The sequence below is a fragment of the Sporisorium graminicola genome, chromosome SGRAM_20, assembly GCF_005498985.1.
Source record: "Sporisorium graminicola strain CBS 10092 chromosome SGRAM_20, whole genome shotgun sequence".
NCBI classification, from domain to species: Eukaryota; Fungi; Basidiomycota; class Ustilaginomycetes; order Ustilaginales; family Ustilaginaceae; genus Sporisorium; species Sporisorium graminicola.
In genome coordinates this window covers 592736-619094 of record NC_043729.1, presented here as the reverse complement: position 1 = coordinate 619094, position 26359 = coordinate 592736, and the positions used below count along the sequence as shown (strand labels likewise).

Below are 26359 nucleotides of genomic sequence, written 5' to 3'. Positions count from 1 at the left end.
TGGTGGACCTGATCGAGGAGCTGAACCTGATCATGGACGCCATCACCACGTCACAAGACAGCCAGGGCGGTGCCGACCGCGAAAAGAAGTCCGCGTTGCGGTTCATGGCGCGAGCGCAGGAGGTGGCCTGGAACATGATCGGCGACGAAGCGGGTCAGCTAGTGGCCAAGCTGGCTCTGCGTGGAATCAGCTTCTCGTGGCTCAACAAGGCGGACAACTCGGCTGCCAACACGCTGTCGATACAGGACTTGCAGGCGCTCAACGTCGATCCCAACGCGCTTTTTGCCGAGATCATCACTAAGCACACCCGCGTGAAGGACCATCCGATGGCCAAAGAGGGGCGATTTGTCGATGCCATGTGGAGTGTCTTGCCTCCCGTTGGGGGCATCTCGATCGTCGACATGTTTGAGTTCAATTTGCATCCAGTCAAGATCCAAATCGAGCTGCTGGTGGGTCGCAAGATCATGGACTATGTGTTCGGCACCAAGAGGCAGCGAGAAAAGCAGGAAGAGGAGCAGAAGCGTCTCGAAGACGATGCGAATCGCTCTGTTACTACGGACATCAAAAAGAAGTCGCCGTTTGCTCGTTTGCTGGGGAGTCGCAAACAGAATGCATCCAACCCCGTTTCAGAGTCCACGGCCGGATCGAGACGGGCTAGTACGAACGAGAGCACGTCGAGTTTGTCGACCCTGCCTTCGCGCACTGCGTCCACGGGCGATCTTCCGCTGGGCGGGCGTCCGTCATCTGATAGCTCGAGAGACGACGACAGCGACAGCATCCCGAATCGCGCACCAACAAAGGCGATGACGGTCAAGACAACGTCCAAGTCACGACCTGGTACACCGAGCAGTGCGAAGGAGAACGCGACGGAGAAGCCTCGGCCAGGTGACCAGTTTGCCATTGCGCAACGCAACGCTGCCGAGATGCGATCTCGTGCCTCTGCCTACCGTACTTTCGTTTACGTCAAGATCTCGGAGACGATCTTCTGCTTGTCATACAAGGGTGAGAAGCAAAAGTCAATCACGGATCTGTACGACCTCGTTTTCCGCACGCCTAAGTTTGAGTATCACAACAGCACGTTTGGGTACATCGATCTTGCGGACACCTTCAAGAAGGACGTTTTCAAAGCGGCCTGGAACCAAAAATCCACGTTGTTGCGAGACATAATCACGCATCGACCCAACCGCAAGCGCAATGCCATTGAGAGCATCCGTGCCATTCGGCAGGCTTCGCGGGCCAGGGAATCGCTGGCTCCGCTTGACATCTCCATCGAACCACCGACGCCAACAGGTCGATCGTCGTTCGATGGCAGCAGCCACATGGTCGAGTCGCCGACCGACACGTTTAGCCTTGGTGGGGACAAAGGTCACTACGAGGAGGACGACCACTTGGCCCGCGACTACGACGACGAGGGAGACGAGCGTGATGAGGTTGGCTGTGCGGGCAGATCCGAGTCCGGTGCAGAAATAGAAGAGCAACTCGGCGGAACTGGGCACACGCGCAACGGTACGGAACAGACGCTGGCGGGACAGATCCGCGATGCATGGGGAAGAAGCAATCCCGAATCAGCCCCGAGGTCGAGGAACGACGACGACAGCTCGGGTGAACCAGATTCGCCCGCATCGACGAGCGAAGTAGACGACCTTGTGCAAACGCAAAGGACGCCGCAGCGCGAGGTCAGCACGGATCGTGAGCAAACGCGTCGGTTCCCCACCCTCCCTACACGATGGCAGCAACACAACGGCGGCGACGGCGCCGACTGGTCGCCCTCGAGCGAACGCGGCGAGTCTTCCATGCTGGCATCGTCTAACTCGAACTCATCATCGCCCTTCCTGCACCCGCCGCATCCCGCATCGCCACGTGCATCCGCCGCGCGCAGAAGCAGTACCTCTGCTCCCTCGCGTTCCACTTCGCCGTTCAAGCTGAACAAGCTTATCCCGAAAACGTTCCGACCGAGGTCGAGCTCGTCGAACACATTCAACAGTGCGAGGAGACGCGATAGCCATGGGCATGTGGAGCGATCGAGTCCGCTGAATGATAATGGGCCCAGCGGCAGGGAGGAGGACGAGGCGGAGGCGATGGGTGCGAGGTCTGTGTCTTCGGAGTATGAGGCGGGCGTAAAGAGTTAGTCGAGCAAGAAGCACGGGACTGCAATATTGAACAGTGTTGGCTCTACGACGTGGTTTGTGATGGAGTGTGCAGGTTGAGAAACGTGACCGGTTATTCTGTAGCTTCGTGCTATCGGAGAAGCGCTGAAGCAGAGTCTTCTGAGCTTATCAACCGATTAAAGATGCTTCTCCGCACACGCTCGCCGTGCTCCTAACGCAAACCTCCCGTCCGCAATTCGCCGTCTCGAGCTGAACGATTCTTCACATAAAAACACACGGAGACACAGACACGACATACGAGATGAAACCCTGACCCCACTTCCAGGTGAGCCACGATAAATAATACAGCTATGAGAACGGTAGTAAGAACGCTAGAACGCCACTGCTCACTCGCCACCACCCACAACGGCGTGCCTATTCAACAAGGTGTAAATCTCGGCCTCGACTCTGCTGCGATGTGACTCGATGTCGTTTGCGTCCAACAGCCCGCTGCTATCCCACACCTCCCTAGACATGGTTGTATCCTGAGTAGTGTGTCCTCCTTCGCCGTTGGGCATCACGCTCTGTCGATAAAGATGCGCAGAGCGCGGGCCGGTGTGGAATTCGAACTTGGCCGAATCTTTACCCTTCGCCAGCACGTCCAAGAGCGATGCGAGCTGTGCGTCGTTGTGGTAGACGATCCGTGTAGCGGATGCCGCGGGCGTCGCCACTGCCGACGTAGCGACCGGGGCGGTAGGGTCGTGCGTACTGTCGAGGCTCGTGGACTCGACGGCACTGGTGCTGGGGCTGAATAGGTTCCTGTCGACGGGGGAGGGGTTGGCAATCTCAAACACGTCTTGTCCTGCCCTCTGCCCGTTGGCACCGTTGCCAGCTTGCCTCGTAGGCAACGGCTCATTAGTGTCCAACGAAAACGCCGGGTGATGCTGTACTGCCCCCACCGCACGACCCGCATTCGGCCGTGTAAAGAAGCTCCTCGAATCGTCGTCCGTCAAACCTGCAGGAGTCCTGAACGGCGGACCATCCAGCAATCCCGCCGCACCCGCACTCGCATCGCTCAGGTGCCGACTGTGCCTCGGCTCGAAGTCCGAATACACACTGCCTCGATCCGCCGCCAAGCCGGCAATGACCTGCCAAACGACACTGCCGTCCGCGCGTTCGGTCACCTCGATGTGACGTCGCGTCTCCGGCATCCGTGAGGCACGGGAAGCAGCGGGGACACCGGATCGCGGCGCACCTGAGACGGGTAGATCATACACATCCGACCCGGGACTACCGAATTCGACGACGTTGTTGTCGCCACCGCCGCCGATGTACATATCGTACAGGCTGCCTGCGTACGAGCTCTCCACCCGGCTGGCTCGGTTCGACCGCGACGTGCTATCGACCGCACTAGAATCCGGATGCAGCGTCTGGCTCGCACTGGGCGGCATCCCGCTCTCCACCTCCTGCGACAGCGACTGCGACGCTTGCTGCTCCACGTCGTTCAACGATTGTTCCCCCTCTCCGTCCAGCTTTGGCAGCGCAGCACTATTCCGCACAGCAGGCGAGTCCGCAAGGAAACTCCTGGACGCATCCCCACTGTTCGGCACTGGTTCGTCTTCAGCTGCAGCAAAGCGGCGCGATTTACGACTCGAGCCGAACAGCGAGCGGCGCTGATCGCCGAAATCGATCCCAGCCGGGATGATGATGGTTCGGCGCACGATCGTGTCTCGCAGCGACTTGCGGGCGCCGATTTTGCGAGCATGTTCTTGAGCATGCCGTTCTCGGAGATGTGCTTGTGCGCCGCTTTCTTCGTCTGATTTTGGAAGGGATTGCTCGACAGCTAGCAGCGTTGTGTCTGCGTCTTCGTCGATCGTCTTGTCTGCGTCCTCTGGCGGCTCATCCACGGCAGCAGCAGCGGCAGCGGTCGACTTAGGCGACGTGGGCCGCGGCGTCGTGGATTTGTCGTCCTCTTCTACCGCAGCTGCAGCAGCCGGCGGTGCAAGCGCGCCCGAGTTGCGGCTCTGGCAGTAGTCCATTCGCTCGGCATCCGCTTCCAACGTTGTATCCGTCGACCGCTCAAGCTGTGCTTGTTGCTCACTGCCACCTGCGTTTGCGGCCGTCGTCGTTCCTGCATCATGTGCAGCGTCCAAAGGGGCCTGACTCTCCGCCTGTTGCGCTTGGAACTCCCCAGCACGCTGTTCGGGCGATCGACCGATGATCGCCGTAGGAAGGTAGCCCTCATCGCCGGGCAGGATGACCTCTGATTCGCGCTTGAGCACAATAGGCGTGCGCTTCTTCTTGGACTTGGAGCGCTGCATGCTCGTCGAGTCGATCGGCAGGGTGTAGATCGGCGAAGTAGGTGAGCGCAGGCTGCTTCCTCGATCGGTCGACGATGCCGATGAAGGCATTCTGGGCAGTGTCCAGGGCGTCGAGCGTTCCACGGGCGGCAACGAAGGCATCTCCGGAGTCACTGGTGCTTGCTGCTGCTTCGCATAAATCTCGGAGGCACGTGCAGCGGCACTTAACTCCGGCGGGAAGGGCTCGATCGTCGCTCCTCCGAATGCCTGGTCGTTCTTTCGATTCTTGATCTTGGAGAACAGACGTGACAAGCTTCCGCCGTTGGCACCGCCGTTCATGTACGGATGGTTCGGGTGAACTTCCGTAGCCCGATCGCCGCTGCTGCTGCTGCTTTGCTCAAGAGAGGCAGCCGTTCCGTCCACGTTGCCGTTTGGAGTGCCGAGGTTGACGTTGGGCCTGGCATCGTGACCGAAAGAGCTAGATCTGCGCCTATGAAAGTATGCGCTGCTCTTACCGAAACTGCCCATAGGCGAAGCACCCGACGGGCTGGCCTTGGCGTGACCGCGCGAGCCATCAAACCCAACACTACCGAGGCTGCCCCACCCTGGCGACCGATTTGAGCGTTTGCTCGTCGTACTCGACACACTGGGCGTGTCGAGCACAGAAGGTATCTGGGTGGCATGGTCAAGCTTCTGCGTGGTCGAGATGAGCTGCGGCGACGAGATTTGCTTGCTGACCTTCTTGAATGACTTCTTGCGCGAAATGCTCTTTGTCCGGAAGGGCGGTGTGGGGGCTATACCGTCGTGGGCTCCCTTGAGCGCTCGGGTGGCAGCGCTGGTCTGAGCGGCAACGTCATCCAACAGACGGGTTGGGTCCGATCCCAGGTAGCTCGAATCTGGGCTCATGCTGGTGTCGAACAGATCCGGCGTCGCACCTCCCTGCTGCGGGCCGTAGCGATCCCATACGTCTTCGGGGGGAAACGGCTGTACCTTGTGTCGCGGTGAGTCGCCCACATTGGCCGCTTTCGGACTGCGAGGGAAGGTGAAGCTATTGTCACGCAACGAAGGGCTCGTGTAACCCGCGTTGTACGGATGCTCTTGCACCTGACTAGCAGGCGCAGCAGCGTACTGTGAATCGTGGGTCGAGTCAGGGTCTTCGGCGATCGAGGCCGTCTGGAATGCTGGGTGCCTTGGCAGACGCGAGGGCTTAGCAACCGCTTGTGACAGCGAGAACGAATCTCGGTTGCGATCTCCAAGCGAGCCATTCAGCTCCAGCAGGCTAGGCAGACCGTTGAGCGAGCCGTTGCGGCTGTGTAGTGGAGGCGAGGTGGGCCGATGGCTCGTCGTGACATCGTACATGACGGCTCGAGGCGAAACAGGCGGCTCGCGTGACAGGGAGCTGGCGAAGCTTCTTCGCACTGGAGCGTCACGACTTGTGTCGATAGTGTCTATGTTCGGTCCAGCAGATGAGGTGGGACTCGTCGCCTGAACATCCTCTACTGGTTTCGATCCCCAAAGATCCGAACCAAGCACCAGGTTGGGCGATGCAAGACCCTTAGATTTAGCCTCTGCAAACTTTTGCTGCTGGTGCAGATTCTGATGTCGCGTGTCGGCCTGGATGCGAGGTAGCGGAGGCACCGCTTCGCCTCCATTTGCGGTCTTGATCAGACGATCCTGGAAGTCTGCGATCTGGTCAAAAGTGATGCCGGTTCCTGCGAGACGCTCCTCAGCGATGCTCGGCGGGAAGTTGGAGATGGGACGCTCGGCATTGTTCGATCCGGGTGTCGAGCCCATCTTGGCCCAAAAATCATCCTCCTCCTCGTTCGGATCGGTCGACACGTCCTCAGCGGAGGCGCGAAGACTGACAGAGTCAGCAGCCTTGGTACCGTAAACAGCCCGCCATCTGCTGGCCTGCTCCGGATCCGAGGGCGGATGGGGCATCAGCCCATGACCATTCATCGTGGACTGAATTGCGATCGAGGGCGCCGGCGCAGGCCTTGGAGCGTACAAGGTCGGCGACAAGCTGTCTTCGACAGCAGAGATACGTGTAGAAGGCGCCAGAGCAAGAGGCTTGGTGGCATTGGTAAGTGACGTACTTCGCTTGTGCACGCTGATGCTAGTGCCACCGGTCTCTGGAGAGCTCGTAGCAGCGGCACGGTCGCTGCCCGAAGCAAAGGCGGCAGCGCTCGGTACGTGAGGCGACGCTGCTGCGCTGCGATCGGTAGAGGCCGAGTTCCGCAAGCTCTGGGCACTACGCAGAGCGTTGGAAGCGTCCATGACGTTGCTCTGCATCGGTTGCGTCGCGTGGTTGGCCTGACTCGCCATGGACTGCAGCGCAGCAGCGGCAGCTGGAGAAACAGCGGAAGGCGGTTTGAAGCCGGACGCGTAGTCGTGCATGGACGCGGTCGATGAGGGCGGTGGGAAGTAGCTGGGAGAACGAGCACTGCGACTCAGGACAGGTGGAGGACTCATGGCACCGGACGATCTGCGGGATGCGTGTCCGCCAAGCAGGCTGCCCTCGGAAGAGCCTGTGGTGGATCGCGTGTGCTGTCGGTAATTGCGTCGCACACTTGACAGCGAAGGTTGTTCACGCAGGTGTGGATGAGGTGCCATGGACCGAGCGAGGGCAAGCTTGTCGGCGGAGGACTTGCGGCTGTGAGAGCCTTGGTAGGTTGCAGAGGGCCCGGTGAAGCTAGACTTGACCGAGCTGGCGCTGACGATCGAGTCGCCTCGTGATAAGGTGGATTGAGCGGGGCTGGCAGCGAAAGCGTTGGAGTCCATCTCTGGTGTGCGGAACGGGTGCACAGGCTGAGCCCGGCTGCTGCTGGCAGAAGCTGGACCTTGCATCGGACTACCGAGCGAGCGCTGGTAGGCGTCTGGATCGCGTGCAGAAGACGAGGCTGCCGCAATCGAATCTTGACGAGCTGATGGGTCGTTGAGACGGTTCACGGGTGCCTCGATGGTAGATGCGGTGGACACAACGCGCGTTGACTGCGGTTGTGCGTCAGTGGCTGTCGCAGTTGAGCTTCGTTCGGATGGTTGTGAGAGTGTGGAGTCGGCCACCGAGTGACCCGAGACCGAAAGATGCAGAGAAGAGCCAGGCGCGGTGAGAGAAGCTGGGCCGGTTGGTGAAACTATGGCATCATGGCTGGTATCGCGGACGGTTTGTGTGCTGTCCGATGTCACTAGCGACGGAAGGCCCGTCAACGTGTGTGACTCGGGCATGTCGGATGCAGAGTCGTGTTGAGGTGATGGAAGGGCGCCCGGAACCGGGCCTGGAAGTGGAGAGGCGACGGCGATACGGCCGTATTCGATTTGACTAGCGTCCAGGCTGGGCTGCGCGACCGTGATGGTGCGATCTGCGGACTCATCATCTTCGTCTTGGTCTCGGTTGGATTGCTCGCGCGTGCTCTGACCTGCGAGCCCCGGATCAAGGAGTTTGGCATCAAGGGCACGCACGTTGGACACGGCAGAGGTAAAGGAGTTGGTGTCGCTGTCGAAGGATGAGCGCGGAGGCCTATGGTTGTCCTCGGGGGTCGATGTAGCAGTGACGCTTGGCGAGGGGCCACGCTCGGAGGCAATCAGCCCAAACACTTCATCCAGCGCAGTGCTGACGCGCTTGAAGGCTTCGGGAGAGAGAGTGGTGAGCAGGTTTGGGTCCTGAGATGTGCGTGACCGTGAAGCGTTGCCCAGACCTGGGATCTGCAGAAGAGATTTTGAAGCGATTGACGCATTATCTGGCTGCGGCGTGTTTGAGGGTAATTGTCTGGCAGCGAAGCCTCCTGGCATGGGACTGTCATGAAGGTCGTCGTGCAACGTTGGGCGAGCGGTGTCGTCCGAGTGCTGACGTTCGTCGAAGGGGGCGGTGTCCTGAGATGATATAGTGGCCGAACTCGAGGGAGGAGGAGGGTCATCAGGCTTCGAGATGTTGCGTTCCCTCTTGATCGTTCGGAAGGCAGCTTGGTCACGCTCTGCACTTCTGCCGCTGAACAAGCTACCTCCGGGCTTCCTGGATTGTGGAGACATCTGATCGTGACTGAAGGAGAGATCAGCGAGCGTGTCGGCGAGACTGGAAAGCTTGTTTGGATCATTGCTGGAGATGGGACCCCAAGAGCCAAAGCCGTCGGTGCCAGCGGCATAGCCATTGCGCCACGAGTCGGCAGCAGCTACATTACTGGAGCGCTCGAGATCAAAGTCACGACCCTCTGCGCGTGCCTGTGCCTTAAGCTGATCGATAATCTCGTTTTCCTCGTCTTCGGTTAGGAAGTGGATCTTGTTGGGGCCGCTGGAGCCGATGGCGAGGTTGGCGGCTCTTGCACGAGCGCGTTGAGCACGCAGATGAGCACGCATCGCATCCGGTGAGACGAGTGATCCATCGGGGGCGCGAAGCAGGGTGAACCTGCGTGTGAGGTGAGGCATGATGAGCGATTGGCGATAGTCGGATGTGGGCGGCAGGACGTGATCCAAGCTTTGTTGGTGGGCAGTTGACGCGGATGGAGACGAAGGCCCTGCTGCGGCTGAAGATGTCGCTTGTTGTTGTTGTTGTTGAGAAGATTGCGACGGGCGCGATGAAGCGGGTGTAGAGGCGATAAAGATGCCTGGACGAGGAGGCAAACTGGAGTTGTATGGAAAGCTTGCATAGTCTGTGGGAGGCGGACTTGAGGGGATGGTGGTATCGACGCCTTTCTTGGGCTTGCGCTTCCTGAACGGATTGATCATGATGGGCGATGCGAAGGGGCTGACCCAACTGTCTTGGCTTGGATGGTCTTTCGAGTAAGATCGCAAAGAGACTTTCTGGGAAGCTTCCGAAAGTGGCATTTAGATGGGTCAGGCGACGTCCGTTGTTGGATGGCCGAGTTGTGCTCCAAAGCCGACGGATGTTAGAAGTGTTCCATGTGCGGATGGATGCGCATCGACGCTTTGCAAAAGGTGACTGGGGGCGACGGCGATCGCGTTGCGACGGCGAATGTGGCTGTTCTAGAGAAAGCAAGCTGTTGTGATGGTGACAGAGCTGAGAAGAGACCACAGAGAGAGCGGCGGATGCATCCGAAGCTATTCGCCTTGATACGTTGCACAGACGCTTCCAGTTCCGGTCGCGGTCGGCTTTTCTCTCTCCCTTTCGCCTTCTCGCGCTAAATCAAATTTTAGATTTTAGCTTCGGCGTGCAACCCCAGAATCGCACGCAGCCTTGCTGACCTTTGTTGCCAGTCAGTCGCGCCGTGGGGGGGCTCATCATGCCTACAACCGTGCATGGACGAAGATGGGAAATTATTGGAGAAATGGCGGTCCAAAAAGGCAAGTGAGAGAGATCCTTTACGCGACAGAACACTTTTTTTTTGGGACCATTCAATATCGCCTTTCAGCCACGATCATGGCAGGAACGACATTGCGAGACAGCATCCTTAGAAAAAGCCAGCCGGTGTCACTGTTTTGTCCGGAACCCTAGGGTCCACGACGCCACCACTGCCACTGCCACCGCAACGCGACATCCATGGCGACAGCGGATCCCAGCATTACGGTTTCGGACATCCTATGCGGGTTGTCTTGAAATTGAGGCAAGGTGTGGCGTCACTTTGGCTGCGAAGAAACTCAAGAGAGTCGGCATGAAATGCTTTCGTTCGTGGAGACTGATCTGATCGGGGGCCAATTTCAGACAGTCCCGATTCGATCTGAAGTATCTTCGAGAGGTTGCGTTCATGGACAGCCCACTCTACCGCGCATCTTGACCGAAATGACCGCCAAAAATTGATATAGCACTCATGTCTGTCCAAGATGGCAAATTTATCCGCCTCTTGGCCATCGGGCACAAGACTCACACGCACAGTGACGCTGACGGCTCGCTTGGCACTGTTGGTGCTAGGCCTGTCCGTTGGGTCTGTGTCGCTGCCACTCCTTCGCTTCTTCCCACAATGGCGTTTGCATAGCGCAGACCTCTGTCTCCACCGGCCGTTGCACTTGCATGTGCAAGATTCAGCGGAAGCCTGCCTGCTGCGGGCCAGCTGACAAGCCCTACAGACAAGTTGGCTTGTCGCTCAACATCCTGGTGCTCTTATTTCACGAGTCAGGCACTACCGTTGGAACTTGTCTCCTAACTTGCGCTGCAGTCTGTGGACTCCGATGCTGCTTCGCTTCCAAAGCCGTCGATGGTGCTCCTCCTTCCGCTTATGACCAGATCTCGTAGCGACTTCTCAGCGAAAGCCCTGGAACAGTTGAACAATAGATCTACTTGCCTTGGCTCGATTGCAAAGACATCCGCATTCCGGACTAGTGGTTCTGCTCCGGAGCTAACGGATGCCGGTGACTGTCGGCCTTTGAACGTCTACTCGTTCCGCAAGTTTGTCGTATTCCTAGACCGGGCAGAGAATACCGGAAAACTACTTAAGACAAAGCTCTCTTCGTCCTTCCCTTTCCTCCTTTCCTCTCCCAGTCTCGTCTCCATCTTTCTCTTTTTGCTTTGCTTTGCCCTTGCTTTCTTTGCGTTCGCTTCTCCGTGCTCCTCTTTCCACCATCTCTACCATTCTTTCTTTGTGAACCCTGGCGGTCACATTGCAGACAAACACATTCCTTTTTCTACACCTTTTTCAGACCGTTTCCCTCTGCACCCTCGTTTCTCTTCTCGGCGTCACCTCCCCGCTCTTTCCGTTCATCGATCTTGAAAGTCTTCCTGTGGAAGGACTCATCTTTGCGAACACCCTCCGAGCTTCATCCTTGTTCTAGCTAGTCTAGTCAATCTGAGCTTTCTCCCCTCTCCGATTATCTCAGCGTCGATTTTCGATCCCTACATCCTCTCTCAAGAACAACAACAACAACAACAACAACAATAACAACAACCTTTCGAATCATTCAACCAGCCATGCACTTCACTCAGGCACTCACTCTCGCTCTTTCGCTTTCGGCTGCTGCCGTCAAAGCCGCGCCTGCCCCCATCGTGAGGGGAAGCCAGGCCGACTCGTCCAAGCTCATGCTGCGCTCGGTCCACGAAAGCCAAGTTGCGGCTCGCGACATCGGCGCTACTGGCGTCAGCTCCCAGCCTCTTCAGGCTCGTGGCTTGGATCCCGTCACGCACCTCCGCCGTGCGATCGATGTGCGCTTTGACGACATCGACCCGCAGGCACGCGATCTGGCCATGGTCACCGAGCTCCACCGCCGTGGCCTGCTCGACCAGCTGGTCGCCGCCCTGCGCGACCTGATCATCACCCTTCTGGGAAAGGGCGGTGGTATGTCGCGTCGACAGGCGAGCACCGAGCAGCTCGAGCAGGCTATCCATCAAGTTACTTGCATTCTTGATGCACTGTTCGGCAACACGGACGATACGTGTTCCGACGTGCTTGGTGGCTCGTCCAACTCGACCAACGCCACCAGTAAAACAGCCAACAAGACCTTGTCGCCTCTGGAGAAAAAGCTCCACGCGCTTGGAGCTGAGCTTCGTAACGGCACGAGCATCACCCAGGTTGTGGATGGCATGATGGCTCACAATGCTACTGCTACCGCTGCCGGAAAGAAGGGTGACAAGAAGGCAGGCAAGAAGAAGGGCGACAAGGGCAAGCAAGTTTCGGGTGCTGCTAGCAACCCCACTTCTCTGCCCGCCGACGCGGCTACTGGTGCTACAACTACAACTGCAGCTCAGCAGCAGCAGGAGAAGCGCTCGTATGAGCTGCTCAACGCCCGTCAAAACTCGGGTGTCGAGGGCCTACTTGTAGCGCTCCGCGACGTGGTCGACACGATCCTCAACACGCTGCTACCTATGGCTTCGCGAGGCGAGGACGATTCTTCGGCCACTTCGACTTCCTCAGGCCGATGGCCTCCTCAGGACTGCCCGCCCCCCACGCCCAACGATGGTATGTACCGTCCCGGCTGCCCCGGATACGGTCGACGCGACCTCGCTGTGCGCAGGAGTATGGACGCTCTCGGCGAACGAGATGCCAACATCCTCCAATCGATCATGCCTATGATCGAGATGCTCCTGCAGCAGCTGCCCTCGCTCATCCAGTCGATGGCCTCGTCGCCTGCCTCGTCTGCTGCCGGCTCGGCCGCCACCGCCGCTTCGACGGCCACGGGCGCTGCTGGTGCTAAAGGTGCCTCGCCCACCTCGATGGTGGACGCTGCCTTTGCACAGATCATCTCTGCGCTGGGCAACGGCAACGACGCAGGAGCCAGTAAGGCTGCTGCAAGCGCCACTGGATCTGCAGCCAAGGCGCAAGCTACCGACGCCAAAGCCGCCAGCTCGGCCGCGCGAAGTGCTGCCAACTTGAGCCAGAACTACGCGCGCGATCTGCTCAACGGCGATGGAATGAACCTTGGCAAGCGCCAGGCGACCACGGGTACGACAGACGACGGCACCGTTGGCAGCGACAACTGCGATGCCAGCGGCAACTCCGGTGGAATCAACGTGAGCCTGCTCAACAACCTGCTGAACGGTTTGCTGAGCGGGTTTTCTCGCCGCAGCGTCGACGATGCGCCGCTCGAGTTCTTCGTGAGGCAGACTGCAAGCACCGGTGACGATGGCAATGCTATCGGCAGCGGTAACTGCAACGCTAGCAACAACACGGGTGGCGTCAACGTGAGCTTGCTCGACAACCTGTTGAACGGGCTGCTCTCGGGATTCAGTCGTAGAGACATTGGTGCAGGAGCAGAGGGCATGTTGTCGGTTGAGATGTTGCAGCGCGACGTTGATGCCGGATCCCCCGCTGCTGTTGCACGATCGGCTCCTGAATCCGCCCTCCTTCAAGAACGCGCCGATTTCAAGCCTGTCTGGGCGCAGATCAAGAACCTCGGTAACGAGCACTTTCATGCGGCCCGCGATGTTTCCGACTCTGCTGTCAAGCGCGCCGCCGCTGCTGCTTCCGACGATGACGCTCCCAACTTTACCCCCGTATGGGAAGCTTTCCGCGACCTGATCGACAGCGGATACGACCAGGCTGCCAATGCTGCTCCCTCGACCGCAGGCCAGCGTCGTGACGAGCCGCTCAAGCTCGACTACAAGCCCGTGATCAAGGCCAGCATCAAGTTCGGCAAGCAGATGTTCAAGTCGTTCACCAAGCACCACGCCAAGCGCTCCACTGACTACAAACCCTTCATCGACGCTGCCAGCAACTTTGCCACCACTGCCTTCAAGGAGATGTTTGTGAAGTCGCACTAAACTCGAGCAGACTCCGAGTAGTGTTGTTGTTGTTTGCCCCCCACCCTCCCCTCCCTCCCTTTTTTATCCACTCTCGGAAACATTGTAGAATGGATGCTCTTGTGGGTAGAGCAACTCGCGACCACCCTTCTGGGAAGGGTCGAGCGAAGCGAATATAAGGACATAGCAAAGCAAAAAAGCCTAGTCTGGCTCGAAAGAGCGTGCGCGTGTGAGCATGTGTGGATGCGGACTGAGCCCTCTGTGCAGAGCCCGGCTGCTGGAAGAGCCCATGCCCAAAACCCGAGCGTGAACCAACACGAGGAAAAGTCGTCCAGCGTGCGGAATTGGTGCTCTCAGACGAAGCACAAATCCGATATGAGGTGCATGTCGGCTATCAACGAAGTGTGCGTGGGAGAGAGGGAGAGAGCATGCACGAGCGTGGGCAGCTCGGCTATAGTTTGGGATGCAGAGCGAGCAGCGAAACAAACACACATTACCCCCACACGCAATTCGGAAAGCCAACAACGATCAACTGAGAGCTGCCAACCGCACGTACAGCGCGCTGTTAAGTGTGAGTCTCTCCGTCTCTCATTAGAGAGGGGAGTTCAATCGAGAATGCCGCCATGGTTGTCTGGATACACCGATTCGCCGATGCAAAAAAAGGGGTGGCTGGTCGCTGCAAGTTCGGAAAGCTGGTCTCCGATGCCGAGCGGAGTTGTGTTTCCTATGGACGCTGCAATTGAATAAATGCCGCTTCGAATGAACTTGGTCCTGCAGATCTGTTGCAGCAACGCAGGGTGGAGCACCATGCAACGGAAGAAAGACAGCACCGCGCGGACGCACGACTTTCGGGCATGCCGCGGCACAGACTCGGGTCCACCCTGGAAAAAGCCACACACAGAAGAGCAGAGCTGCAGGGTGTGCGTGCGTGCGTGCGTGCGTGCGTGCAAGTTACCGCACTCTTGTAAAAGAAATGTCTCAGCCATCAGCTTCATGCTCAGGAACAAGAGACGCCGCTGCCATGCCGTTATGCACGCGCGGATAATATGCGCGATCCTGTGTAAATTCTTTTGTTTTGATGTTCCGCCGTTGCTGCTTTTGCTAGCCGAACCTGTCTAAAGGGCGTGAGCGTGGGAGCGAGCCAAGCAATCAGCAGGTCCTTCCATCACACACAGACCTCTTTGATGACCAACTGCAAGTGCAGGAGTGCTAATAGAAAGACACATCATCCGACGGCTGTTGCTCTTGCTTTCAACCACCACCTCCATCACCCTTTCACGCAGATCGGAGGAGCCGACTTGAACCGATCTGTTCGCAGCTAGCCGACAAAGTACAACAACGCTCGGGTAGCTTTCCGACGATAAACCAAGCGTCCAGTATCGGACTTCAGCAGCGGGACAAGAGCAACGCCGATCAGAGATGAGCTGAGGTTCCTCTGATCTCTCTTAATCTGCTTTCACGCAATCATCACTTTATAGCCACAGCAACTGTCAGCGGACGAAACTGACTGACGATCATCGTCGGACAGCACGACCGCAACGATGAAGGAGGTTCGCGTAGTCATCATGGGAGGTGGGTTGCTGCCAATGTCCACTCTTGTTCCGCACTTTGAGAGGCTTGCTACTAACACACTTGCTTGAATCGTGAATCGCAACAGGCGGAGGCGTCGGCAAGACAGCCCTGACCGTGCAATTCGTACGCAACCTGTTCGTCAGCACCTACGACCCTACCATCGAAGACACATACCGCAAGCTGCTCGTCATCGACGGCCAGCAATGCATGGTCGAGATCCTCGACACGGCCGGAACCGAACAATTCCTTGCGCTCAAAGAACTCTACATCAAATCAGGCCAGGGCTTCATTCTCGCCTTTTCACTCACGTCGCTCGCCAGCGTCAACGAGCTCGGCCCATTGCGCGAAGCCATCGTGCGCATCAAAAATACCACAGGGATACCGCTCGTGCTTGTGGGAAACAAGTCGGATCTGCGCGCCGATCGACAGGTGCCTCGCGAGGTGGGCACCAGTTTGTCCAAGGCGTGGGGGAATGTACCTTACTACGAAGCGTCGGCCCGCAAGCGTGTCAATGTCGACGAGATCTTCGCGGATGTCGTGCGCCAAATTCGCGCGTTTGACTTGGTTCACGGCAGAGCGGGGACGACGGGTGGGCATGGTCCAGGAGGCAGACACGGGTCTGCGTCCAATGGCGGCGCTGCCACTGGGTCCAAGGACAACAAATCAGCAGGTGGTGGTGGTGGCGCCGCTGGTGGCACAGCCTTGCGGTCGCGCGAAAGAAAAAAGTGCGTCATTATGTAGTCGGCGCCCTACTCATACATACCCCTTCCATCACCTGGATTCGACGACAGCGACGACGATGCTCGTTGAATCCGAAACAAAAATGCTTGCCGGTGTGCAAGACGCTCTTTTACGCCCCCTACAGATACCCAAACTTCCCCGCCCCCTTGTTACTGTCATGGGTGCTCAGTGCTCATACAGCTCCGCATACGGATGTTCTCGGAATGCAGTCGATGTGCCGCAGCATGTCCGTTCTTGTCGCTTTTGTCGCTTGCGTGTAAGTCTGTGCTAAGGAGGTGCTTTGAGGTTCAGAAGAGCCCAGCTGAACGGCAGAAAAGGGTTTCGCTGTTGCCGCCAGATTCGACTTAACAAATCGGATTTCGCTGTCTGCGAGTGTGCAGAGAAAGCCAGAAAAAGGGCAGCACAACGCGTCCTTCAAAAAAGTGATCGGCGCACAGACAATCTGAGTTGACGCAGCACGCTCAATTCGACACGCACTCCACACCCGCTGCTTCTCCACCGTCGACCACTCCCCCTCTACATTGCTGAGCCTAGCAACAGTCGACAACATCGCACTCGACCAAAATCTCGCCGCCGCAGCTACATACTGCTACACTCATACTCTCTCGCTCGTCGGCAACTCTCGAAACGCATATACTATGTCGCGAAGGTACGACTCGCGCACCACCACCTTCTCACCCGAAGGTCGGTTATATCAGGTCGAGTATGCGATGGAGGCCATCTCGCACGCAGGTACGGTCATCGGGATCCTTGCCAAGGATGGCATCGTGCTGGCAGCCGAAAAGAAGGTGACGTCGAAACTGCTCGAGCAGGACCAATCGTCGGAAAAGATCTTCACCGTTTCCGACAACGTCATGGCCGGAGTCGCCGGTTACACGGCGGATGCCAACTCGCTCGTCAACTTTGCACGTAACGCGGCGCAGCAGTACCTTGCAAGCTACGACGACGATATGCCCGTCGAACAGCTGGCCCAGCGTCTGTGCGACTACAAGCAGGGCTACACCCAGTTCGGCGGTCTGCGTCCCTTTGGTGTCTCTATCCTCTATGCGGGCTATGACGACCACCACCACTTCCAACTCTACCACTCGGATCCCTCGGGCAACTACTCGGGTTGGAAGGCGACGTGCATCGGCAACAACAACGGCACCGCCACCTCGCTGCTCAAGCAAGACTACAAGGATGATATCGGCATCCAGGACGCCATGGGCATGGCGGTCAAGATCTTGAGCAAGACTATGGACAGCACCTCGCTGGACAGCGAAAAGCTGGAGTTTGCTACGCTCACGTTGAACGCAAAGACGGGGAAGCCGCAGACGAACATCTTCCGCCCTAACGACGTTGACAGGTTGCTGCACAAGCATGGACTTGCCAAGCCCAAGGAGGGGGATGAGGCGGCAGCAGCGGCACCAGCAGCGTCAGAGTCGAATGCCATGTCGGTCGACTCTTAGTTGGTTTTCTGCAATCAAGTCGTGCTTTCCCCGTTGTTTGTTTTGTACCACTAGCATCAGACCCAAGAACATAAAAGTTCAACACCGACTCTCTAGAATTGGAGTTTGCTTTGCAGTGATGAAGCCGACGAAATTCACTTTGCCGGATGAAGCGCTTACAAATGGCCAGGCATCTCGTACCTCATCGCCATAGAAGCCTTTTGATCACACGAGCACAGGTCATGGTGATCTCGAGAGCGTGTTCGTCACGAGCAACAGTGGATTGAATTTCAAGTACAAGCCTGCAATCGAGCATGGCTGCGCCGCTCACTCCTTCTTGCCACCACCCTGACCAAACAGGTCCTTCTGACTGTTCATGATGGCCTGCAGGCGTTCGGGCGATACATCCACTCCTGCGTTTTTGAGCTCCTCCATGACTGTAGAAGATGTCAAGGAGTCTCAAGTCAGCAAAACCCCCCATTCTACGGGACATAAACACCTTTCAAGAACGCTTACCTTTGGTAGTCGCGTCTCGCACGTCTTGGTTACGCGCCAACTTGACCATCTGCCACATAGACGGCTTCTCGCCGGTATGCAGGTCGACGCCATTCTGCTTCATAACCTCGACCAGGTTTGAGATGGCCGAGAGCGCCGAGGGCGAGTGGGCGAGCTTTTCGAATCCGGGTGGGAGCTGCGGAAACGAATTAGGTGTGGGTGAGGAGGCGTAGGTGCGGAGAGGTGCGAGGGCTGGGCGCTGGGCGAGGGAGGACGACGGCCGGATGGCGCGTGTGATAAGGCGTGTGGACAGCATTGCGTGCGAGTGGTGAGTGAGGATGATGGAGTGCAAGAAGGGTTGGAAACGGCCTTCTCAGCCTCCACTTTCAGTGAGAAGTTGCATTCCGACTTCCGAGATCGAGAGGTACTTTTTCTCTTCTCGACGAAGGACCCTGAATGTGAGCGAGGGAGAGTCATGCTTCTTTGCTTCCACTCGAACCACGTCCAAGAGCGCAGTGACTTCTACCGTGCTGTTCGGCATCAGCTCCAAAGCGCAGCACATAGCGGCCATGGCGGCACCATCAATACGAACAGCCTCCCTCGTTGCCCGATCCCTGTCCTCCAAATCGGTGTTCTCAATATGGCCTTCCATCGCAAGAACACCACGCCCTCTTCGAACATCCTACCATCCTCATCGAAGCATCTCACACTCAACATCCATTGCATCAATACCTCCTTCAAAATCCACACAACCACCTTCGCAGCACCGCAAACCATACTACGTCACCACTCCTATCTTCTATGTCAATGCAGACCCGCACATCGGGCATCTCTATTCGGACGTCATAGCCGATGTTCTCGCTCGATACCACAGCTACATGCAATCTGGGTATTCTGCATTCGATCATAGTGGTAATCCCGTCAGCCGAATTCGCGATGATGTTGGGGATCGCGTGAAGGCACTCCTCAGCACGGGGACCGACGAGCACGGGTTGAAGGTGCAAAAAGTAGCCGAGGCTGCGAAGGAAGATCCGCGTGCACTCTGCGACCGTATCAGCCAGCGGTTCAGGCAGCTCGCCGATGCCGCACAGATCGACTACGCCCGCTTCATCCGCACGACGGACGCAGACCACAAGATCGCAGTCGAGCATCTATGGCGCACGCTGCGCGAACGCGGCCACATCTACCAGGGCAGCCACGAGGGGTGGTACGCGGTTTCGGACGAAGCCTTCTACCCGGAAACACAGGTCCGAAACGTCGTGGGTGAGGACGGCCAGTCGCACATGCAGAGCATCGAGACGGGCGCCAAGGTCGAGTGGAGTCAGGAGGTCAACTACAAGTTTAAGCTGTCGAGCTTCCAGAAGCCGTTGGCGGAGTGGTTGAGGAGCAACCCGAAGGCGATCCAGCCTGTGCAGAAGCATGCCGAGGTGTTGGCCGAGATCGAGGCGGGCTTGACGGACCTATCGATCAGCAGGCCGAGTTCGCGGCTCAGCTGGGGCATCCAGGTGCCTGATGACCCCGACCATTGCATTTACGTATGGGTCGATGCGCTGACCAACTATCTCACTGTTGCTGGCTACCCATCCTCCTCTTCATCGTCGCCGCCCGCTTGGCCAGCAGACGTGCATGTGGTGGGCAAAGATATTGTTCGCTTCCATGCGATCTACTGGCCCGCGATGCTGCTCGCCGCCGGGCTTCCACTGCCCAAGACGATCCTCGCGCACTCACACTGGACGATGAACAAATCCAAGATGTCCAAGTCACGCGGCAATGTTGCCAACCCGTTCGAGGCCATCGACACGTTCGGGCTCGACACGCTGCGCTTCTTCCTCATGCGTGTCGGTGGCAACCTTGGCTCGGATTCGGACTACAACCCTGCCGTACTGATCGAGTACCACCGCAAGTACCTGCAGGGCCAGCTGGGTAACCTCGTCTCCCGGATCTGCGCGCCCAAGATCCACACGCGCCTCGACGGCTTCCCGCGCGATCGCACCACCAACACCCTCCACCGCCCGACCCAAGCAGAAGTGGAAGCGTATCTGGACGCGGACACCCTCGCGCTCTGCCACGCGCTCGAAGCCACGCTCCTCGCCCTCCCCGCCAAAGTCCACACCCTGATGCTCGACTTCGAACTCGCAAAGACGCTCGAACTCATCCTCGAATCTACCATCTCGGCCACCAACGAGCTCCTCCAGCGCCTCGAGCCCTGGTCCCCCGCCACCCACCCCACCGCCGTCCTCGAGTGCCTCGTCCTCGTCACAGAGAGCCTGCGCATGTCCGCACTCCTCCTCCTCCCCTTCATGCCCCACAAAATGTCCCTCCTGCTCGACACACTCAAAGTGCCAGTGGCGAACAGAAGCAGCCCCAAGGACCTAATCGTAACAGATGCCAACGGCCGACTCGTCTCGCATGTGGTGCAGCGACACCCGGGCGACGGCAAGCCGCAACCGCTCTTCCCCCGCATCGACGCGCTGCAAAGCTGAGCAGCGCCTCGTTTGGCTGTTTCCCCCTCAATCGAGATGCAGGCTCGTCACAAACAATTCTCCGGAATCTGGGCGTATGCGCTAAACTTCATTGCAAGTGCATTGAGAGCGTGTCAATGTGGGAATGAGAGAGAGAGAGTGTTCGAATGAGAGAAAAGACGAGCAACGGGCCCGAAGCACGCTCGCGCTTCAGGCGCCCGAAGCGTCGAAAGCTGGTCCAGTTTCCAAAGATTTCTTCCCGCCTGCATTACAGCACGAGGAGAGCACCGGCCAACAATGCAGTAGCCGAAGCGGCTGAGACGCCGATCGCCGCCTTGGGCAAGATCGAGCTGGCACCCGAGGATGGACCGCTGCTTCCACTGCTTCCACTGCTTCCACTGCTGCCACTGCTGCCACTGCTGCTGCTGCCACCGCTGTTGCCGCTGTTACCGCTGCTCTGCGCCGCGGTGAGCGAGGGGTTAGATGAAGCCACAGCGCTGCTCGCCGATGGAACGGGTAGGCTTCCACCGCCAAACACGCCGCTCGCCGTAGCCTGCGAAGCATACGAAGACGCACTCGGCAGACCACCTCCAGCACCACCGAGCGAGGCTGTCGCCGACGCACCCGAACTCGTCGCCTGAGGCGTCTGCGACGCCACGGCATTCGACGTAACCGTGACAATCTGCGACTGGCTGCCCTTGAGACTAGCAAAGCCCACGCGTCCCGAGCCGTCGAACACCGAAAACACATTCTTGAGGAACGAGTCACCAACAATCCACTGCGGCACACCGTATTGCGTCGAGCCGAGGTCGATCTCGAACAGCGCACCGAGGCATGTCTGCGAGTTGGTGTACGGGTATGAGCCCAGGTTGAAGTCCTGCGAGTTCATGGTCCAGCTCTTGCCGCCAAACGAGAGCTGGATGTTGAGGTTGGTGCTGCAGGGGAAGAGGTAGTATCCGGGCATGCCCGCGCTGCGTGCCGAGCGCGAGCCGCTAATCTGCGAGTAGAAGGCGGCGATGGACGAAGCGGGCCCGCCGATCAGTGTTGTGCCCGTGTCGATGGCGGCGAGCCGGTTGCTACCAATGTTGGCTGAGTTACCATTGACCGTAATGCCATCAAGAGGGATGGACCAGTATCCCAAGCCTTGCTGGTTCTGCAGGTTGTTGGGGATGCTGGTGTAGGTGATGTCGCCGTTGTACTGGTTGGAGTCGATCTTGCCGAGCGTGAAAACGCCACCCGGGCTCTCAACGTCGTTGATGTTGGGGTTGGTCGGGTCGATGTTGTCGATGTTCCTTGCGAGCTGGAAGGTGAAAGCGTTGGACTGCAGCACGCCCTGCTTGGCGAGCACCTGCCAGAAGGGAGTGGCACCGCTGGTCGAGAGCGACTGGAAGCCCATGCCCATAATGCCCGAGGTCGGATATTCGACCGTGTTGGAGGCCACGGCGTTGGCCTCGGCGAATGTGAGGTTGTTGACCGTGTAGCCTGCCAGCGAGACCTTGTCGGCGGCGAGAACGCCTCGGACAGCGCCAGTGCCGTAGGTAATGGAGAAAGGGGTGCTAGAGCCAATGTTCGTGGACGAGGCGGCGGTGTTGTACCTGTTCAGGTTCGAGTCGCAGCCCTGCGAAGAGCCGCAGTCCGTGTCGACGAGCCAGAAATCGGCCGAGCCGGTATCCAGAACCACGTTAAAGTTTTGCGCAGGTGTTCCGACCGAGACTTGGGCATAGTAGTAGCTGTCGGGACCCACGTCGGTCAATCCGATGGTCTGACGCTTCTGGTTCGAGTTGGAAGCGCCAAACTTGGTCTTCATCACCTCAGCCTGGTGTAGTGCCCACTTCCTCGTCGTCTCGGGGTCGCGCTTGTTGATGTCCGGGTGCAATCCGCCATGCCTCTTGTACACAGGAACAGAGATGGATCCTTGCGACGAGAGGTCGTTGAGCGATCGACCGGCGAGGCGGAACGCCTGCGCAGCGGCCAAATCCCCACCGCTGTGTTCAGGGTTGGCCTGCAAGGGCAAGACGTACGACTGCACCGACGAGGCGCATACCAGCGCAGCCGTGACTGTCGAGAGGAGCGCCTGGAATGCCATTGTGCCTAGGGTTCGAAGGGTTGTGGTAGGTGTCGGAAGTGCCGCCGCTATGCGCGTTCAAAGAAGGGAAAGCTGATGCGGATGGTGTTGGTGGAGAGGGAAGAGAGAAAGAAGCGATAAAGAAGCGAGAAAGAATAGGACAAATGAAACAAAAGCAAGGATCGAATGCACGGAAGGAGGAGGTCGTTCTCGTTTGATTAAGCGATGAGTGAGGGGGAAAAGGTGACGTCTTGCTTTGCGGAGTACAAGCCACAGACAGAAACGCAGGGGCGCAAGGGCAGGCGGCGGCGGCGGCTTAAGTCAGTTTTCCTCCAAGCGCTGTGAAACTGAGGCCGAGCGAAGAAGAGTTACGGCCCGGCAACCCAAGCGTGGAAGACTCGGCCTGCGCCTTTTCTTGTTTTCAAAAGGGATCCGAAAAGCAGGAAGGAGGACGAGGATGCTGACGCTGAGACTCTTACCGGTTGCTCGCTGCTGGCTGCTGCAGCATAGCCTCGTTTTCAGCGTATGACGATGATAGGCCGAGGCGAGGCGAGGTATAGCCAGCCAGTCAGGTGTCTAAATTCGGAATCGTTTTGGTACTTTGTGTTGCTCAGCTAGGGTCCACAGCAGCAGCAGCAGAGGGGGAAGCAGAAGCTGACGGCATTTAGAATTCTTTAACCAAAACCTTCTTATTGCGGCGGGGGTTGAAAGCCGGCATGTGTGCATTGTTGCATCGATCGTCCACTTGGGCTGTCACCTCTCAGTCAGGAAAGAGATACCGCCCGGAAGTCAGGAAATGAAAGGCAGGAAAAAGGGTCGCGTCCAGCTGTTGTTCTCAAGAAACAGCCGTGCATGCCGATCCAGCCACCCTCTCCGAGGGAGCTTGTGAGGGATGATTGACATTTCACACACACATGCACTTCCAATCCTGCATGCATAGCCCTCGACACCATAACCCTGGCAGCAGACGCAGCAGCAGCACTCACTGAACCTAAGCCGAAAGCCGACTCTCTTTCTCACAGCGCGCACATACCTCGTTCTAGAATCCCGTCAAAGGCAGCATTGACACTGTATTTCCCTTCTAATCGAATCATGTTGGGGCGGTGATGTGGGGAGGCAGTTAGTGCCGATCTTCTTGCGGCGGTGGGAGTCTGACGAGAAAGTGGGGGTTTTCGATTGAATTATCTATATGAATATTATTCTTCCATGTTCAGCTGTGGGCTCCTCCTTCGTGTTGTGCTGTGCTTTCGCCCCAGCGCAGCCGATGCAGCGTGGCGTTAAGCGAGCGAGTAGATGGAGCAGCCAGCCAAAGACGGTTGGAACCAGAAAAAAAAATGACGACACATCCGGCGTGCTTTCAGTGAATGCCGCACGAGTTGACCCGCTATAAGAAAAAGACCGACAGCACCTCGCGCTACCCTCTTTTATTGTGCGGTTGCATTCTGGGACGCTCTGCGCTGTCAGGCAGCCAAGCCTTGCCAAGAAACATGGGTTATTGACATGCTGAGGGCCAGCGAAGCGGGTACGCATGCTGTCTCGCATCGCTTCTTGGCGCATTCGAGGTCGTCAAAGAGGAGGCCGCAAACATATAGGTCAAGAGGAAGGGGCTCACGAACGGTGCTGCAGATTTTGCCTTGGGTGGAGGAGACCAAAAGCTCGGATCGGTGACCTACAACACCAACTCGATAGTCTTCGGATGTCAAAGACGACCGGTCGTTGCATGCTATGAGAGGCTCAACAAGGGTTTGTCATGTCGTAGATATATCCATTGTGGGACCATCTATGCAATTGCAATCGACTTTGATATACAATCGCAGCTCAGTGCCTGCGTGAGAGATTCGATAGCCCTACTCTATGTGGTTACATCTACGCAACGAGCCTTATTCTGGCTCGTGCGGATGAGCCTCCTCCTTGTCCTCCTGCTTGTACTTTGTAATACGATCGAACCAGCCCTTCTTTTGCCCGTTCCGTGCCATCTTCCACTGCCAATGTTGCTGCATCACCGTGGCTTCCGGCAATGCCTTGTCGCCGAGCCAGTTAGTCAACCACGCTTCCAATGCATCCATCTGGCGTGCTGCGACGGCTGGCGGCAGATGCTCTTCGATCTCGAGCATCGTCAATGCTACGTGCGTCGCGGATGGTGTCACATGCAGCTCCTTCATCCAGCCGAGCAGGTCGACCAGTTCCTGTCGTGATGCGCGTGCACCCTGCTCAGCTCCAGACGAATGATGCAAATGCAGCACGAGTCGCAGATAGTGCTCGAACAGCTTCGACGTAAACACGAGACTGCTTGGATCTGCTCTGTCGACTGCCAAGTCAGCGAACGCACTCTTTCTAGGCTGGAACACCGAGCCAATCCATTCCTCCATCCTAGACCCTACCGTGTGATCGGAAAAGATCCATCCTGCCGTGCTGTTCGTCTCGAGCTGCTCGTTGAGAGGGTTGCGGTATTCGACCAGCTCCGGGTGTTTGCAGAACAGCAGCGATCGGAACACCTGTCGTCCAAACGTAGCATCGATCGTCGGCGTGGCTTCGTCGGGACTCGACGCTTTGAGCAGCATCGCCAGCACCGGTGCGTCCGGGAAGCGCTGGATCGTGAGTTGATACGCGTCCCAGAGCGCTTCGACACCCTGCGATCCGCAACGATGCAATCCGCTGAAGACGACAGTAGCGAGCACAACGTCAGGGGTGACGAGGTGTAGCTCAGCTGGTGGCTGGTGGTACTTGCCAGATGGAGTCCCCGAGAACAGCATGTCGGTGTCAGGAAGTTCAGTTGTCGACAAGGATGTCACTTCGATATCTCTGAGCCTGTCGTGCCTGGACATTGTCTCTCTGGGAACTCCTTCTTCGCACCAAATATGGAGCTGCTGCATAGCCCCTTGGACGTCGCGCATCAGGAACAAGTGTTGCAACAGCAGTGACAAAATCGGGGCGTTGGGCATTACTCCGCGTTGCAGCATAGCCTTCCATACCGTGAAAGCGCATTTGGGCCGTTTGCGCGTCAGAAGGCCATGCATCACCACCGCATACGCACGCACGTCGAGTCTTCGCGCCAACATGACCTTGGAAAAGCCCTTGCCCGTGACCATCCGCTTGCCGTCCGAGTATTCGCTGCCTTCGAGGAAGATACCAAGCATCGATAGGACTTTCCTCAGACACACGTCGGTGCTCTTGGCCATCGCTTGGAGCAGTTCGATGCAAGTGTGTTCGAGGTTTCTTGCCTGTCGACGGCTTTGGCTCTCGTTGCCAAAGCCTCCTTCAGCTTCACGCCGCCACAGCCGCTCGGCCTGCAGAAACACGTGCCAAGCCTCTTTGCGCCCTGGTTTCGATCGCAGCAATGCTCTGGTAAGCAGCCAGTAGTCGGATCCGGACATGGCCAAGCCATGATTCTGTTTATGCTCCTGGTATACGTTGAAGCTTTGCCACGTGCGTTCGTGATTGCATGCGTGTCCCGACACAAAGATCGAGCACCGCAGCGCGCGTTGTTCGAGATCCGAATCAGCGCAATAATCCTGACGCAGGAGGTGGTCCATCAGCTCAAAGTCGACGAACTGTTCTGAGGAGGCGGTTTTGCCGAGTGAAGACTTCATCGAGGATTCGACGCTGCTGATGCAATGTCGAACCACGTTGCGGCGGGCATTGTCGAATAGGACGCTGTCTTTTTGACCTTCGAGCCAGTCGAGGATGCGCGTGACCGCCTCGCGCGCCCTCTCGTCGGCTACGCCCGTACATCGCCGCACAAAGTCGTTTATGGATTCAATGAGCAACTCTGCCTCAGCAGGAAAGCTCTCCAGCATCGCCAAGAGCAGGTCAGTGGATCGAGGAAGCAGATACAACGCCCCTCCGTCCCTTCGGATGGTGATCCTTGTGAGGGTCATGAAGCAGTGTCGAAGGGCTTTGAAAGACGAGGGGTTCCCCTTTGAGTGCTTGATTGATGCGTGGAGTAGCGCCAAGGCGTCAGATATCTCAGACGGGGTGCTGACCGAACTGATGGACCGCAGCAGAACCAGCGGGGGCCAGTGGCCATCGTCGATGCTGATCATGTGTCTGCGAGCGTCTGGCCAGCTCTTGGCTAGTATGGCGTTGCGATAC

At 57.8% G+C, this 26359-nt stretch overlaps 8 protein-coding genes across 8 annotated transcripts; 4 read left to right on the top strand and 4 right to left on the bottom strand.

Moving 5' to 3' along the window:
* Positions 1–2494: 2494 nt before the first annotated feature.
* On the bottom strand, positions 2495–9106 carry EX895_003394 (uncharacterized protein; the record flags this gene model as incomplete). Its single annotated transcript, XM_029883992.1, has 1 exon — positions 2495–9106. The coding sequence occupies one exon, from the start codon at positions 9104–9106 to the stop codon at positions 2495–2497; it is 6612 nt and encodes a 2203-aa protein (XP_029739798.1).
* Positions 9107–11240: 2134 nt separating this feature from the next.
* On the top strand, positions 11241–13526 carry EX895_003393 (uncharacterized protein; the record flags this gene model as incomplete). Its single annotated transcript, XM_029883991.1, has 1 exon — positions 11241–13526. The coding sequence occupies one exon, from the start codon at positions 11241–11243 to the stop codon at positions 13524–13526; it is 2286 nt and encodes a 761-aa protein (XP_029739797.1).
* A 1520-nt stretch (positions 13527–15046) lies between these two features.
* EX895_003392 (uncharacterized protein) lies at positions 15047–15818 on the top strand (the record flags this gene model as incomplete). Its single annotated transcript, XM_029883990.1, has 2 exons — positions 15047–15077; positions 15163–15818. 2 exons carry the CDS (start codon positions 15047–15049, stop codon positions 15816–15818), a joined length of 687 nt encoding a protein of 228 aa, XP_029739796.1.
* Positions 15819–16456: 638 nt separating this feature from the next.
* EX895_003391 (uncharacterized protein) lies at positions 16457–17266 on the top strand (the record flags this gene model as incomplete). Its single annotated transcript, XM_029883989.1, has 1 exon — positions 16457–17266. One exon carries the CDS (start codon positions 16457–16459, stop codon positions 17264–17266), a length of 810 nt encoding a protein of 269 aa, XP_029739795.1.
* Positions 17267–17572: 306 nt separating this feature from the next.
* On the bottom strand, positions 17573–18056 carry EX895_003390 (uncharacterized protein; the record flags this gene model as incomplete). Its single annotated transcript, XM_029883988.1, has 2 exons — positions 17573–17682; positions 17762–18056. The coding sequence occupies 2 exons, from the start codon at positions 18054–18056 to the stop codon at positions 17573–17575; spliced, it is 405 nt and encodes a 134-aa protein (XP_029739794.1).
* A 253-nt stretch (positions 18057–18309) lies between these two features.
* Positions 18310–20223, top strand: EX895_003389 (uncharacterized protein; the record flags this gene model as incomplete). The annotated part of the gene is made up of 1 exon (XM_029883987.1): positions 18310–20223. The coding sequence occupies one exon, from the start codon at positions 18310–18312 to the stop codon at positions 20221–20223; it is 1914 nt and encodes a 637-aa protein (XP_029739793.1).
* Positions 20224–20470: 247 nt separating this feature from the next.
* EX895_003388 (uncharacterized protein) lies at positions 20471–22288 on the bottom strand (the record flags this gene model as incomplete). Its single annotated transcript, XM_029883986.1, has 1 exon — positions 20471–22288. One exon carries the CDS (start codon positions 22286–22288, stop codon positions 20471–20473), a length of 1818 nt encoding a protein of 605 aa, XP_029739792.1.
* A 1859-nt stretch (positions 22289–24147) lies between these two features.
* Positions 24148–26310, bottom strand: EX895_003387 (uncharacterized protein; the record flags this gene model as incomplete). The annotated part of the gene is made up of 1 exon (XM_029883985.1): positions 24148–26310. The coding sequence occupies one exon, from the start codon at positions 26308–26310 to the stop codon at positions 24148–24150; it is 2163 nt and encodes a 720-aa protein (XP_029739791.1).
* Positions 26311–26359: the final 49 nt, after the last annotated feature.